This window comes from Chlamydomonas reinhardtii, chromosome 3 (genome assembly GCF_000002595.2).
Source record: "Chlamydomonas reinhardtii strain CC-503 cw92 mt+ chromosome 3, whole genome shotgun sequence".
Taxonomy (NCBI): Eukaryota; Viridiplantae; Chlorophyta; class Chlorophyceae; order Chlamydomonadales; family Chlamydomonadaceae; genus Chlamydomonas; species Chlamydomonas reinhardtii.
In genome coordinates, this window is record NC_057006.1 from 5989840 (window position 1) to 6004108 (window position 14269).

The window sequence follows — 14269 nt, forward strand, 5'->3', positions numbered from 1 at the left end:
AACCTTGCTCATACCGGAAGAACAGTCTCCCAGCCCTCAAGGGCTCTTCTCCCCTGACAGCGGGCCTGTCAGCAAGTTTCCAGCGCCAAGGCGCGACAGTGATTGCGGCCTAAGGCAATCCGCCAGAGCCTCCTCTTCAGCGGGCCCCTGTGCCCCGGCTTCCGCATCCGCACGCCTGGTCGCATCGACCCCGTGCGCGACTCTTCGTGACCCGTCTGCCCCTGCGACGCGGTCCTGTGGTATCATACGCATCTCAACTGCGTAATTCGGCGGCTTCAAGCGCCTGAGCGACGTCAACGAGCCTCGCGAGCCCCTCGGCCAAGGTCATCGCCACCTGCCGACAGCTCTGCCAAGGCTTTGACCTTCTTTCTGGATTCAGCTATCCTTCTGGTGTATCTTCTATTTAAGACTACTCTGAGATTCTCCTGACGACCCCAACGTGAAGACCGGCTTGCGAGCATCGAATCGTCACCGACTCCACTGGGTCAAGACCCTGAGCTATTCAAGACCTCCAACAAGACCTCCAGCTCACATCTGAGCTCTGTTTGGGAACAACGGACTACCTATTGAGATTCCGGTTCCATCTCGGTTGCTTCGCCAGCCCGACGCTTGGCCTACAGCAGCCAGCTTGTGTTTATATTACGGGAGAAGGCAGCTGAGTGAGACAGCGCCCAAAGAGTACCGTTGCTTGGACTTGTGCTCGGCTTGACACGCTCGTGTCATTGCCCGCAGTCCGCCCCGGCACATTCTCTCTCAGGCATTGCGCGACCCCAGCCCTCCTGGCTCGGCGCCCAAGCCTACAACTATATCCTGACCGCCAACGACGACCCAGTGGATTTATCAAGGCCTGGTTTACTTTGGTGCAATACCTGACATCAACGTCGGACATCACCAGCAACATCTGTGTTCAAGCGCATCCCCCTTGCGACGAACGTAACAGCCGCAGGCGTCGTCATACGACTGCCGCTGGGAGGAGCTCCGGTGTAGTCGGGCCCCAAACTCATCGCGCTGCAAAAGGTGTCCGCCCAGCAGGACGTGGCCGGCCCGCGCAGAGTAGCGACATCCGCCCTGGCAGGTGTTCGCCTTTGCGGCCTTATCCCGCCTTGCATTACCGAATGCGGGTACGTATGGATGCGTCACAGGGGGGGCTTGTATACCGTAAAATCTTACATAACGCTCACGGCCGCCAGCGAGTAGGCCAATGCGTGTCCGAGCCACCACCACCCGCGTGCACGGACTGAGCGCGTATGGTGCGCGCAGATGCACTGATTCCGCATTTGAATTTGGTTTGTACGCATAGCATGTGGGCCTAGCCGTGTGGCCGTGAGACAATCCTGTATGTATTTCTAATGAGAGCAATCATGCAGTACGGTAGCAAGTATATATCTGGCGCTTCGTGGTGGCCCCAAGCCCCGCACCGCCTCTGTCTGTAAGGTTCTCTCCCCGGCACCTGACATGCGCATTGACCTTGAGCTTTATATAATAATGCCCACCCTGCACACCGTGCACACGGACAGGAGCGTCTTGCTCAAAACACAACACAGCATACCTCTGTCAAGGCTGGCGTGGCTCTCGCGCACCCTTCTACCCGGGCCGCAGCCCCACCCTCCACACTCCTCCACACAACGCGCTCCCCCGCACCGTGCCTCCCCCCTAACGCTCCAACTCATCCAACAGCTCCGCCGGCCGGCCCGGCGCCGCCTCCGCCACCAGCAGCTGCAGCGGCGGCCGCGGCTGCAAGTGCTGCTGCCGCCGCCGGTTCCAGCCCCCAGCCATGCCAGGAAGGTCATCGAAAAAGCTGCTGGCCAGAAACTCGTCGTATTCGTCGTCACCCGCGTCGCGCCGGCCCGCCCCCGAGATCAGCTGCTCACTCAGGATGTCAGGCTCCAGACACACAGCGCTGCGTGACGCCGCCTCGCGGCCTCCCTCCTCCGCATCGCCGTCCTCCTGCACGTCATCCTCATGCGCCAGAGCCAGGACATCCACCAGCGCATGGAACAAGCGTCCCGTAGCCTCGTAGCGGGCCACAGCCGCCAACACCTCGGCCTCCGGCGCCCGCGCCGCCCGCAGCTGCCGCGCGTGCTTCTCCTGCGCTTTAAACAAGTCTTCCACGGCGTCAAGTAGCTGTTCTGTGGCGCTGGCTCCATCCGCCCCGTCCTCAAGCCCCACAAGTGCAAGCCCGCTGCCCGGCCGCCGGCCGGTGTCGGACTGGGCCGCGCGGGCGGCACTGCACTCCTGCTGGTGGTCGCGCTGACTCAGCTCCGACAGCGTCCAGCCGATGGTGGACAGCGGCACAGCTGCCGCGCGGCACACGGCACGGTTGAGCGAAAGTGGCAGCCGGAGCTGTGAGGGTGCCAGGGAAAGCGGGCAGCGCCGCGGTCAAGTCACAGCTGGAGGTCATGAAGCCGCACCGCTGTAGCACGTTTTGCAGGGTTGCGGCCGTGCAAATGCATGCGCAATGCACCGGCTGAGCAACGCCTGCACAGCCTTGGTGCAACACTCCCGCCCCTCTTTGCATCCTGAAACAATACTGGCAGCACTCGCCCATCAAGCCCTGGACAGCCCCCTCCAGCAGAAGCGCACCTGGGCATGCGGTCGAGGCAGGCGAGGGGCCAGCGCCCTTGCCTCCCGCTCCACCGCCGCCGTGAGGTCACGCAGCACCAGTCCAGCTATGCCGTTCAGCCGGCGGCGTGCGCCTTCGTTCACCGGTTCCTCCAGAGCCGACTCGTCCAGCAGCGGCACCACCACCAGCTCACGCGGCGCCGCGGCGTCGGAGCGCAGGCGGTGCGAGTGCTGCGCGCGCAGGCCAGCAGGCGATAGAGTAGGCACACCCGTGCAACAGCACCTTTGTCAGGGGATGGCTCAGGCGGAGGACTGAAGGCACGCACGGCATGCCCCGACTGCCCTTGGCCATAGGTTGAACAATGGTGCCCCACTAACTACCGGCGAACCCAGAAGCCAGGGGCTGTCCCGCATGGCCTGGCGCCCTCTTCCGCCCACCATCGTGTGCAAGGCCGTGGCTCACCTCCGCCAGCGCCAGAGCCGCACCACAGAGCCCCCGCTCCCCGTGCACCTGCAGCCGCACGGCCTTCTCCGGGGATAGCTGCAGCAGAAAGTCGGCCTCGCGAACTACTGCGCTTGCGCCCTCGTCATCTCCGGCATCGGGCTTGAAGGTCAACTTGCCCGCGCTCCGAGCCCGCTCAGCCACGCGCCGTTGCAGCTCACAGCCGCGGGCACCGCCACCATGTGCAATCTGTCGTTGCTGGTGCTGTACTTCCGAGGCAGTTTTAAGCCCCGCAGCGCCCGGTGCCGCTGCTGACGGCGCCATGTCTGGCTGGCGCGCACACCGCAATCCTCCCTGTCCTCCCTGCAGCGGCTGGCCCTGCCGCCCCTGCCCCTGCCCCTGCCCCTGCGGCTGCTGCGTGATCCAGGTCGCAACCAAGGTCTCCGCATCCACATCAGCAGCCACGCCTGTTACCTGTAACAATGCGTTCGCAATGCACAGGAGTGTTAACATGTGTTGGACAAGCATGAGCCCACGCGCGCAGCGAAAGCATGCATGAGTGGCTTTGACAATGTTCCAATGCATGTGCCAACTCCTCACCTGCTGCAACAGCTCCAAGGTCTGCAGCGTCCGCGCATGCGCCTCCTGTTTCGCGTCGTCTCCAATGCCCGACAGCGTCATCACCAGGGGCCAGCCGCACACGCGCTGGTACTGGGGCAGCAGCTGCTGGAACCTGTCTACCATGGCCAAAGCACGCGCTGGCGCACTTGCGGGCAGTGGCCCTTCTACAGCCATCTCCTCTGCTGCCGCCGCCGCCGCCATCCCCCGCGCCACCCTGTCCAGTACGTAGTTGACTGCGGCGGTGCGGGCGAGGCTGTAGCAGATGGCGGGCGAGCCCTGCAGCACCAGCGAGCTGTGGAGGCCGGGGCCGGGGCCGGGGCCGGGGCTGGGGCTGGGGCTGGGGCTGGGGCTGGGGCTGGGGCTGGGGCTGGGGCTGGGGCTGGGGCTGGGGCTGGGGCTGGGGCTGGGGCTGGGGCTGGGGTTCAAAGGTGCCGGTGGTGGCGCGGCGTCACTCCCCGCCGCAGCAAGTGCCGCAGCCGTGGCCTCCCAGCACGGCGCCAGCGCGCCCACCATCGCCCGCGCCAGCGCTGCCTGGTTATCAGCCTCCCGCGCCGCCCAGCGGATTGCAGACATGATCTGCGGACACTCGGTATTCTCTTCATTGACATCGATATGAATTCCGTGGCTGTTGATTTCCACCTTCTGCCGCGCCAGGTGGGGCAGCATCAGCACCAGCGGGGCAGGCGGGGCTGACGGAGGCGGTTGCAACGGCTGGGCCTGCAGCGCAAGGGCGACAGAAGCCGCTGCTGCTGCTGCTGTTGTGGCAGTAGTGGCAGCGGTTGCAGTCAGGGTGCTGTGCCTCCCCGCGCCAGTCGTAGCCGCAGCCGCAGCCGCTGCCGCTGCAGCCGCCCCTGCTGCTGGTGCTGCTCCCCGAGCCTGCGTCACCGTTGGCGGCGGCGTGTCGAAAATGGCGTGTGTCAGCCGCTGTCCTGCCTGGCCTGCTATGCTGTACAAGAGGTACATGCGCCGTTCTCTGGACAGCCCCAGTTTCTGAATCTCCGCACTGCCCTTATCGCCGCCGCCGCGGGCTGCAGCCGCCATCGCCGCCTTCAGTTTCCCCCTTCGCTGCTTCAAGTTTTGAGCTGCGACGTTCTGCATCTCAAGGTAGGAGCGCCGCAGATCTGCAAAATGCTGCTCCTGCTGCTGCCATTCGTCTCCCGCTCCCGCTCCCGCTGCCGCGGAGGCGGCTGCCTCAGGCGCCGGCCTCGCCGTGGCCGCTCTCTGTGACTTGCGCGCATCGCCAAGAGCGTGATGCAGTGCCAGTGTGTAGTAGCTGTGGATTGTGATACGCAGCATGTGATGGGCATCGCCCGCCGGCACGCGGTGCAGCAGCTCCGAGCTGAGGCAATGCGCCACTCGCAGCAGCACCGCTGGCCGCGTCACCGCCGCCAGCGCGCCGCTCGCGCCGGTCTCGGGGCTCCACGCCTCCGGCCGCAAAAGCACCAGCGCCTGTGCACGTGGCGCGGTGAGCAGGTGGGACGGCGCTATGAGGAAGAGGGCGCAGGCATGTGCGTGTGTGTGCGCGTGTGCGTGTGTATGTGTGTGTGTAGCCTGGCGAGATGGCATGCACAGACAGGCGGCGCCCTTTGGAGCATACACACCTGCGCTGCCGACACCACGTACGCCAGGACTGTCATGTCGGAGCACAGCAGCGGCGGCGGCGGCGGCGTCAGCTGCGCCGCGTCCCTCGTGGCGCCAGTGCCGCAGCCAGCACCTGCCGCAAGCGACGGCGGCGGCTGCCAGTACCGTAGCAGCGCCTCCGCCAGGGCCGTGGCACATGCCACGTGGGTGCCGCGAGTGTGGCCGCTAGGTGAGACCAGGTCGTCATCCTTCCGCTCCTCGAAGTCTTCATCTCCGCCCACGGCACGCGCCAGCACCAAATGGCATCGCAGCAGCAGCGCCGCACGCGCCGGCACGTGTCCGAACAGCTCCAGTTGCAGCAGCCAGCCGGGTATCGACATGCCCTCGGTCAGCTCTGTCTCCTGCATGCGTTCGGGCACATGGTCCACGACGTCAACGCGATGCTGCTGTGTGCGGAGCGAGATCGCTGCTGATACATACTGAAACCTCGTGCGTGCCAGCCTCAATCCACTCCTTGGTGGCTCCCGCACGATCACCCCGCATGCTTGCCAGCAGCCCTCCGAACCCCACGCGCACGCTCACCCGCAGGCGGCCAAACAAGGTGGCCTGCTGGCGAGCCTCTGCCTCCGCCGCAGTCTTTGGCGGCATGAGCGACAGTGAGTCCGCGACGCCACGTGCGTCAATGCGCTCCACAGCCTCTGCTAGCCGGCGATACGCATCGCCCAGGATTTCCTGCACCTCCTTGCCCGACTGCTTGGCCTGCGTCCGCGTAGACTGGACCCAGAAATCATGATTGCTGACTGCACGCTGGATATCGCTATATAGCTGATCCTCCGCGTCACATATCGCCCGTATCTGCCGCTCCCGCGCCTGCGCGGCCTCATCCGGCGCCAGGCCCGCATGCACGGCCATCACGGCGCGCGCGGTGGCGGCGGCACGCAGGTGCGGGCGGTAGCCCGACACGCACGCGCGCTCGTGGCGGCCCAGGGCGCAGCGGGCGCGCTGTTGGGCCTGCAGGTGCAGGCCGCGGCCGGACAGGGCCGACGGCGGCAGGTCGGGGCAGGCCAGAGCCACCAGCGCCGAGCGGTGCTGCTGAGCCAGCGCGCCCGCCAAGCGTCCACGGCCCAGATCGGCGGGAGGTGCATCTTCTGGTGGCCCAGCGAGCAGCGACTGGCCGCCGCTAAGCGTGAAGAACTCGCGAGTCATCTGTTAAGGAATCCGCGCCGAGCGCACGAACGCTTGAGTGCAACAACCTTAAAAGCATCACCGCTTGAAATTCATGGTCTCATAGTATCAAAACGTCAACGGTCCCAGCAGATTTAAGCGGACGTTTTGAAGGCAAGCTGCGTGTTGTGCATGTGCTTGTAGATGCTTGATATCATGGTATTCAAGCGATTCAAGACAAAATTGTTTCAAAATTTACAACGGAATGGTCAGACTGAAAACGCATTGCCGATGGGTCCGCCAGACCAAGCACAAGGTCGTCTCAGGCGTAGTCTTCCCCCATCCCCACCTTCCGGCAGGCACTCCTTTCCTGGATTCCGGGCTAATCCGCACTGATGCTCAGTGGATCTGCACGTTACAAGCAAGCAGCCAACCCACATGGGCCAAAGACCCTGCAACACACGCCTCGTGGTTGACGTCCTGGGTGGCCGAATAGCCTTAGGTCCCGCTATCAGGCTGTCACACACCGCCGTGTACATGTCGGCAAACGCTCGCATACCATAAATGCTTTGGAGCCTGAGGCTCATCACATATCACAAACAGCACAGCCGCTTTCCTGCGCCCCTATGCCCCCACCAGCTCCATTTGTCGACCTAGCCGCGCCTCCGCCACCAGCAGTTGCACCACCTGCTTCTCTTCCTGCTCCTGTTTCTGCTCCTGCTGCCGCTGCGCATCGGGGCCTGTGCTCTCCCCCTGCTCCCCCTGCTCCTCCTGCTCCCCCTGCTCCTCCTCCTCCTCCTTTTCGCGTGGAGGTCTGCTGGACAAGTCGGCTGGCACCAGCTGGTCCAGGGGGTCCAACTTGACGACGAGCATGCCGCTGAACAAGGCCGGGCCACCACCCGGGTCGCCGTGGTCGGCGCTCGCCTCCAAACCGGGCTCGCCCGCTTGCAGCAAACTGTACAAGGCCTCACAAAGCTGGCCCGCCGGGCCTGGATCACGAGCCCAATCGAACGCGCCTGTGGTTTCCTGAGACTCGGCCGTGTCTGCCGTACAGGCTACGCCCGCAAGCACCGCCGCCGAGCCCTTGAAAGCCGTAGCCGCCGCCGCAGCAGCAGCCTTTTCCTCGGCCTCGATTGCTGCCTCCGCCGCCCTCATCTCCGCCACCTGTGCCCGCGCAGCCGCCTCATCTTCGGCCCACTTGACGCCCTCCAGCTCCAGCGCTATCCGCTGACACGCCCACACCGCAGAAAGTGGCGGCAGCCGACCAAAGTCTGAGGGCGCCCAGCCCACCACCGAGCGCGGCAGTCCCGCGAGCCGGCAGACCACTCGGTTCAGCGCCAGCGGCAGGCGGACCTGCGGAGCGTGGCAAATCGTCAATAGCTGGGTCTGGCCAGGGCGGCTGCAGCATTCGCCAAACACACCGCTTGTGAACTCCACGTGGCAACCTTGGCCCGTATGCACACCGACGAGGCTGTATGCAGGCTGCAACCTGAGCACCTAGTCCCCCCCAAAGCCCCCAAGCCAGGCGCGTCAGAGTAGCGTAAACTTATGGCGTCAAGCCCCCTTCCAACTGCTCTGCCCACCGACCTGCCAGCCAGGCTGCAGCTGGCGACTAACAGTGACCGACGCGGCGCCGTGCCCGCCCTCCACGTCCGTTGTCTCCTGGCATGCCTGCACCTGCACCGCCTGCTCCTGCGCCTGCACCGCCTGCTCCTGCGCCTGCCCAGGTGCCGGCTCCGCCTGGTGCAGCCGCTGCGGCGACACCGGCGCCGTCAGGTCCCGCAGCACCATCGCCGCCAAGGCGTCCAGAAGACTCTGCATCGCGTCGCGCTTGCCGTTGGTACTTGCGAAGGCCGCTGTGTTCAGCAGCGGCGCCACCACCAGCCCGCGAGGCGGCGACGACGACGGCTCACCGGCGGCGCGCAGGCGGCGCGCGCGCTGCAAATGGCGGGTGCGTACGTGAGGTTGGAGGGTTCCGTTGGCAGGTGGTTGGGCACAGGACAGGGGCATGGTGCACGCGCTGTGTGGGTCTGCTGTGCAGCGCTGGCAGTCAATGCATGGACCCCAGTACGTAGCTAGCTCATGCCTGACCGTGCACCCGTACACAGCCTCACCCCCGCCAGGGCCAGCGCCAGGGCGGTGGTGGCGTTCTCGCCGGCCGGCCGCAGCAGTGCGGCCCGCAGCGGGTGCCGCTGCAGTGCGGACTCCACCTCTTGGACGGCCGCCTCCAGGGCTTCCCCAGAGTGGCCGCTGCAGGAGCGCAGGATCAGGGAACGGGAGGTGCACAGCCGTGAGGGACAGTCCTGATCCCAGACCTCATACACGCGGGTCCTGAGCTGCAGCACTCCCACCTTAAAGCTACCGCCGCTTACCGTTTTCTGCTGATTCTAAGTTTAGGGGCGTCCGCCAAACGCTGCGCCACCGCTGCTGGCAGCCCCAGCAGTCCTCCTGCCCCGGCAAGGGCCGCCGGGTCGCCAGCAACACCCGGTCCTGGCGCCCAGTTGCTCAACGCCTGCGCCCCCGCCTGCGCCCCCGCCTGCCGCGGGCGCAGTGCCTCCCCCTGCTCCGGCTGCTGCTGTGCGGTCCATGTGGCGACCAGGCAGGTCTGCCGCCGCAACAGCGCCCCCGCATCCAGGTCCAGTGCCATCTCTGCCAGCTGCACAGCAAGGGAGAAAGCAGTTGCGGCGGTTGCGCGCTGCGCAGGCAGCCTGAGGAAAGCCAACAGGCATGTCGGGGCACTCGTTGCGCCCGTTGCATTATTGCGCCCGTCCCGATAAGTTGGGACGGGAGTAAACTACCCCACCCGCCCGTACCTGCTGCAGCAGCTCCGCCGACACCTTGTACTTGTGCTGCGCCCGCTCCTCTCCAATGCCCGACAGCGTCATCACCAGCGGCCAGCCACACACGCGCTGGTACTGGGGCAGCAGCTGCTGGAACCTGTCTACCATGGCCAAAGCACGCGCTGGCGCACTTGCGGGCAGTGGCCCTTCTACAGCCGCCTCATCTGCCGCCGCCGCCGCCGCCATCCCCCGCGCCACCCTGTCCAGTACGTAGTTGACTGCGGCGGTGCGGGCGAGGCTGTAGCAGATGGCGGGCGAGCCCTGCAGCACCAGCGAGCTGTGGGGCCCGGGGCCGGGGCTGGGGCTGGGGCTGGGGCTGGGGCTGGGGCTGGGGCTGGGGCTGGGGCTGGGGCTGGGGCTGGGGCTGGGGCTGGGGCCGGGGTTCAGAGGTGCCGGTGGTGGCGCGGCGTCACTCCCCGCCGCGGCAAGTGCCGCAGCCGTGGCCTCCCAGCACGGCGCCAGCGCGCCCACCATCGCCCGCGCCAGCGCCATGTGCGTTTCCGACATGCACGCGTCCCACGCAAACCTGGCACGATACTGTGCGTCTGCCTTCCAAGGATCCGTGTCATACCCCTCACCTGCCGCAATCTGCAAGTGCACCGAAGCTACGTGCGACAGCATCACGAGTGCTTGCGGCTCCGGCGAGGGATCCCACAGCTGTGCCGATGCCGTGTCCACGCCAGGCGGACGCGACCGTGGCGCCGCTACTGCCTGCGCTGGTGCTGGCGCGGCTGACGCTGCTGACGCTGTTGACGTCGACGGCCACGGCGCATCAAAGATGGCCTCTGTGAGATGCATCCCCGCCCGCGCCGCAATCTCCAGCCGCTGCAACCTCCGCCCCTCCATGCACACGTCCTTGACTCGGCCCAGCAGCGCTCTGAATTGCGCCTTGTCCTTCGCGCTGCCGCTCGCCACCAATGCGGCGGTAGCCGCACTGCCCCTGGCTTTGAAAGAGCCCTGCAGTCGACTCGTCTCCATCGCGACCGCTGCCGTATTCTTTCTCAGGGTCGCCTGAATCCCGTCCTGCTTGCTGCAGTACAGCGACCGCAGCGGCCCGGCCAGTGCCGCCCTCCCGGCTTCTGTGCCCCCGCTGGAGGCAGCGCCGCCGCCGCCGCCGCCGGCCGCCGCGTTGCCGCCGCCGCCGCCGCTTGCCCCTGCGGCGGCCTCACGCCCCGGCCGCGCCTCCGACAGGGCGTATGTGAGGTGGTTCAGGTAGTGGTGCCGCAGCACCTGCTGCAGCATGTCTGGAGCCTCGCCCGCCGGCACGCGGTGCAGCAGCTCCGAGCTGAGGCAATGTGCCACGCACAGCAGCACCGCCGGCCGCGTCACCGCCGCCAGCGCGGCCTCCGGGACTGTGTTGGCACCAGCGACGCTGGCCGCGATCCGCAAGTGCAGAATCTGCATGCGGCCGCATCGGGTACTGCACGCTTCAGGCTACTAGATTAGGACAACGCACGTACGTGTCAGCAAGCCCAACAACCGCAACAGCGTGGCACACCCTGCTGGGTGCAAGGAGCGGTTATGCGGTACATGCGGTGTGCAACATACGCATATTCCCCCAAGACGCGCCGCCACCGCACCTGTGCAGACGACACCACACTCGCCAGCACGGCCAGTTCGGAGCTCAGAAGCAGCAGCGGCGTCGTCGTCGTCGGCGGCGGCCCGGCTGCCTGTGCACCGCTGCCGCCGCCGTCAGCACCCGTGCGTGCCATGCCCCAGTATGTCAGTAGCCCGTCCGCCAATGCAGCCGCCGCCAGCATGTGGCCCCCGGGGGTACGGCCGGCGGGCGCCGGCTCTGTGTCGCGGCCGTGTGGTCGCAACTGCGCCGTCAGCGCCGCCGGCAGGCAGTCCTCGACGTCAAGGAGGTCGCCGTAGTCCACTCTCGGCCGCGCCAGCACCGCATGGCAGTGCAGCAGCAGCGCGGCGCGGGCCGGCAGCATGCGCGCCGCCTCTTGCGCCAGCAGCCACGAGGGCAACAGCACGCCATCCGGCCGTGGGCACTGCGGTTAGGTAAGGCGGGGTGGGTGGACAGAAACGATAGGTCTGCAAGGTCTGGAAAGACGGCAGGGATTGGTTATGGAGGTGGGAGTGTTCAAGCACACACACACACACACCTTGCTTGCTTCAGCAAACTGTATGCACATTGTCGACCGTCTACCATTGTGCTTATCTAACACACATTGGCACTCACGCCGCCACAGCCCTCCACTGCATCACGAATGGCCCGCCTCCAGCGCCCTGCACAAATGCAAGCCTGCACCCACCGTCACAGGGCCGCACGCCGACATGTGCTGCCGCTCCTCCACCGCCGCCGCGGCCGCAGCTGTCTGCCAGTTTGTCCGTAACGACGTCGCGACTGCGCGGCTGTCCAGGAAGGCGATGGCGCCCACCAACGCTGACAGCGCTCGACCAACAGCCCGTAGCACGTCGGGGGTGTGATGCTCGGTTGACACGGCGTACGTATCGCAGCACTTGGTGTAAGTATACGCCGCTGTAAGTAATCTACCCCACTGATCGTGCTCTGACTGCAAAAGCTCGGCCTCCTGACGCTCCTTCGCCGCCGCGGCCTCATCCGTCGCCAGGCCCGCGTGCACGGCCATCACGGCGCGCGCGGTGGCGGCGGCGCGCAGGTGCGGGCGGTAGCCCGACACGCACGCGCGCCCATGGCGGCCCAGGGCGCAGCGGGCGCGCTGTTGGGCCTGCAGGTGCAGGCCGCTGTCGGACAGGGCCGACGGCAGGTCGGGGCAGGCCAGAGCCACCAGCGCCGAGCGCTGCCGACGAGCCAGCGCGCCCGCCAAGCGTCCGCGGCCCAGATCGGTGGGAGGTGCATCTTCTGGTGGCCCAACGAGCAGCGACTGGCCGCCGCCATGCTCACCGCCGAGCGTGGGAAAGCAGATGATGTCGCGTCCCATCGCTCGATTCGCTTTCCAAAAAGCCCCACGCCCCTAGGCATAAGACATAACTGCCGATTGGTGTAGAGAATGTGTCGGCGTCCATGCGTTTTTATTCTGCTAATGAACGGTGTTTGACAGTTTTAGCCACTGCTCAGGTCGACGTCGTTGTTCAGAAGCATGCTCTGGGCAAGCAGTGCTTTGTTTAACAGCTGTCTGTGTCGTGTCCGCCAGACCAATTGTGTCCATGCTTCAGCACTCACACGCCGTCCCGTGCACTCGTGCTCCAGGCTTCACGCCCTGCGCTCTTCTCTGCCACCCCCGGATCTTGACTGACAAAACCAGATGTATCAACCAGCGCCCCACGCTCAAGGAACTCCGGCATCCTTCGCTGCTCCTGGAATGCCGAATCGTACATACGTCTGCGGCCAGCTGCGGCCTTTCATCTCTTCGGGGTTAACCGGGGCCCTAGGGTCCCCCCATCGTCCAGGCGCCGCGCCCCACCCGCACGGAGCTGCCACCATCCAGCGACTCTACGCAACAGGCTCCGCGTGTCTCGGTACAGAAACTCCGGCGTTGTACCAGCCGCGCAATTGGCCTTGGCGTTGCAAATTGAACGTTGGGAATATGGTGCACACACGGGACTACGCCAACGTGCCCCTTACGCTGTCCCATCACACCCGTCTCTACGCAGTAGGCTCTGCGTACGGCAGCGGCATCGGAGCATAATCCCACAGCTGCCCCAGCTGCTCGCCAGCCGCCGCCTGCTCCACCACCCGCTGCACCGCCGCCGCCACCTGGGCCTGCAGCAGCTCTGCCGGCTGCGATGCGTCCAACCGCAGCCAGCGCCCATCCGCGAGTGCGCCGTACTGCGACCGCACCTGCACAGCGCAAACGAAATGTTCAGCAGCCCAACCCCTTCTGCAAAATGCTGCAGGTGCGTCAATCTGCACCGCACCCGCTCGCCACCCGCTCGCTCCATTGCAGGACCGCGATGCGCCACCTTGCCTTCTTTTGGAACTCCAGCTTCTCGTAGCGCTCGCCGCCAAAGCCACCGCGCGCCGCCGACAGCTCCGGATCCAGATCCAGATACACCACCAGGTCTGCTGCCGGCAGCCCACTCTGGGGACATGTACCATACGGTGTACGGAGAGGAGGTGGGTTAAGGCACGCGAACGCCATCTTAATTCGTGTGTCCGTGCCACCCTCCAATATCCTGCCTACCACTGAGCACGCCAAAGGCATGACCGCCTGGCTTCAGGTGGCCCCCAGCCCCGTGCCCCAGCCCCCAGTCCCCTGACCTACCTCCACAGAGCGGCAGAAGTCCGGCCCAAGGTGCGGCACTCCTTTGGCTGCTGTGTAGGCCACGCCGCTGTAGCTGTAGCGGTCAAGCACCAGCGTGGTGCCGCCCGCAAGCAGCCGCAGCATCTCATCCCTGGAGGGGTCAGGCGGTAGAGCTCGTCACATTGCCACTTATACGGTGTGCATGAACCCTCAGACCTCACAAGCGCGCAAGTCAGAAATCCACAACATCGCCACGGCCGCTAGTCAGGGCCGTGAGTCCCCCGCACGGCCTGCGGGTGCACTCAGCCCCAGTGCCATACACCTGTTCCTACGCAACCCCTGACCTTTTCTCGTGGCGGTTGGCCACAAAGAGCATGTGCACGGCCGCGTCATTGAGCGAGGCCTTCTTCTGCAGATACTCGTTTATGAGGCCGCCAATCAGCGTGGTCCGGTCGGGAAAGCGCCACAGCTCGGCCGGGACCTGAACAGCACGGGCCCCAGGGTGCAGGCCATGGGGCGCACAGGATGGATGCTGCTGGTGTTCTCTACCTGTATGCCAGGCCCGATCGCTGACCCAGGCTGACCCCTGGCCTGCCCCCGCGCCGTGGATACCTACCCCTTGCTTTTGAAGGCTCTCCAGCAACAGGCTGCACTGCGTGCTCTTGCCGCACCGGTCGATGCCCTCGAACACGATAAGCGCCCCACGCCGAGGGCCCGCCAGCGCTGGCGTGCCGTTGCTTGCTGCACGGCACCGCTGAGTGCTGACAGATAGTCCACACTGCTGAGCTATCCCCGGCGAGGAGGGGGAGCTGCGCCAAGCTAACCCGCGACCGGCGCGAAACGCCCGCATTTCGGAAAGCTTGCAAGGCGAGTGACTTGAATGT

At 65.9% G+C, this 14269-nt stretch overlaps 3 protein-coding genes across 3 annotated transcripts; all 3 read right to left on the reverse strand.

Moving 5' to 3' along the window:
* Positions 1-11: 11 nt before the first annotated feature.
* Positions 12-6567, reverse strand: CHLRE_03g190650v5 (uncharacterized protein). The gene is made up of 6 exons (XM_043061177.1): positions 5789-6567; positions 5227-5607; positions 3605-5074; positions 3026-3478; positions 2584-2793; positions 12-2343 (listed from the first exon to the last, which is right to left on the reverse strand). Exons 1-6 carry the CDS (start codon positions 6410-6412, stop codon positions 1654-1656), a joined length of 3828 nt encoding a protein of 1275 aa, XP_042926306.1. The 5' UTR covers positions 6413-6567; the 3' UTR covers positions 12-1653.
* Positions 6568-6613: 46 nt separating this feature from the next.
* On the reverse strand, positions 6614-12207 carry CHLRE_03g190700v5 (uncharacterized protein). The gene is made up of 7 exons (XM_043061178.1): positions 11475-12207; positions 10791-11210; positions 9184-10608; positions 8743-9026; positions 8485-8620; positions 7958-8308; positions 6614-7723 (listed from the first exon to the last, which is right to left on the reverse strand). The coding sequence occupies exons 1-7, from the start codon at positions 12120-12122 to the stop codon at positions 6995-6997; spliced, it is 3993 nt and encodes a 1330-aa protein (XP_042926307.1). The 5' UTR covers positions 12123-12207; the 3' UTR covers positions 6614-6994.
* An 86-nt stretch (positions 12208-12293) lies between these two features.
* Positions 12294-14246, reverse strand: CHLRE_03g190750v5 (thymidylate kinase). The gene is made up of 5 exons (XM_001691992.2): positions 14002-14246; positions 13730-13866; positions 13407-13536; positions 13110-13223; positions 12294-12982 (listed from the first exon to the last, which is right to left on the reverse strand). The coding sequence occupies exons 1-5, from the start codon at positions 14233-14235 to the stop codon at positions 12788-12790; spliced, it is 810 nt and encodes a 269-aa protein (XP_001692044.2). The 5' UTR covers positions 14236-14246; the 3' UTR covers positions 12294-12787.
* Between the last annotated feature and the right edge of the window lie 23 nt (positions 14247-14269).

What these genes read in the sequence shown, in the direction of transcription:
- CHLRE_03g190650v5 (XM_043061177.1), bottom strand. Translation starts at nt 6,412, where the DNA reads ATGACTCGCGAGTTCTTCACGCTTAGCGGCGGCCAGTCGCTGCTCGCT. An exon ending in CCTTGTTTGGCCGCCTGCGG is followed by an intron (nt 5,608 to 5,788) that starts GTGAGCGTGCGC and finishes GAACGCATGCAG; the next exon opens with GAGACAGAGCTGACCGAGGG. An exon ending in CCTTGGAGCTGTTGCAGCAG is followed by an intron (nt 3,479 to 3,604) that starts GTGAGGAGTTGG and finishes GCATTGTTACAG; the next exon opens with GTAACAGGCGTGGCTGCTGA.
- CHLRE_03g190700v5 (XM_043061178.1), bottom strand. Translation starts at nt 12,122, where the DNA reads ATGGGACGCGACATCATCTGCTTTCCCACGCTCGGCGGTGAGCATGGC. An exon ending in GTGTGGTGTCGTCTGCACAG is followed by an intron (nt 10,609 to 10,790) that starts GTGCGGTGGCGG and finishes GGCCGCATGCAG; the next exon opens with ATTCTGCACTTGCGGATCGC. An exon ending in AGCTGCAGCCTGGCTGGCAG is followed by an intron (nt 7,724 to 7,957) that starts GTCGGTGGGCAG and finishes CACGCTCCGCAG; the next exon opens with GTCCGCCTGCCGCTGGCGCT.
- CHLRE_03g190750v5 (XM_001691992.2), bottom strand. Translation starts at nt 14,235, where the DNA reads ATGCGGGCGTTTCGCGCCGGTCGCGGGTTAGCTTGGCGCAGCTCCCCC. An exon ending in GCCAACCGCCACGAGAAAAG is followed by an intron (nt 13,537 to 13,729) that starts GTCAGGGGTTGC and finishes TGACCCCTCCAG; the next exon opens with GGATGAGATGCTGCGGCTGC. An exon ending in ACTTCTGCCGCTCTGTGGAG is followed by an intron (nt 13,224 to 13,406) that starts GTAGGTCAGGGG and finishes ACATGTCCCCAG; the next exon opens with AGTGGGCTGCCGGCAGCAGA.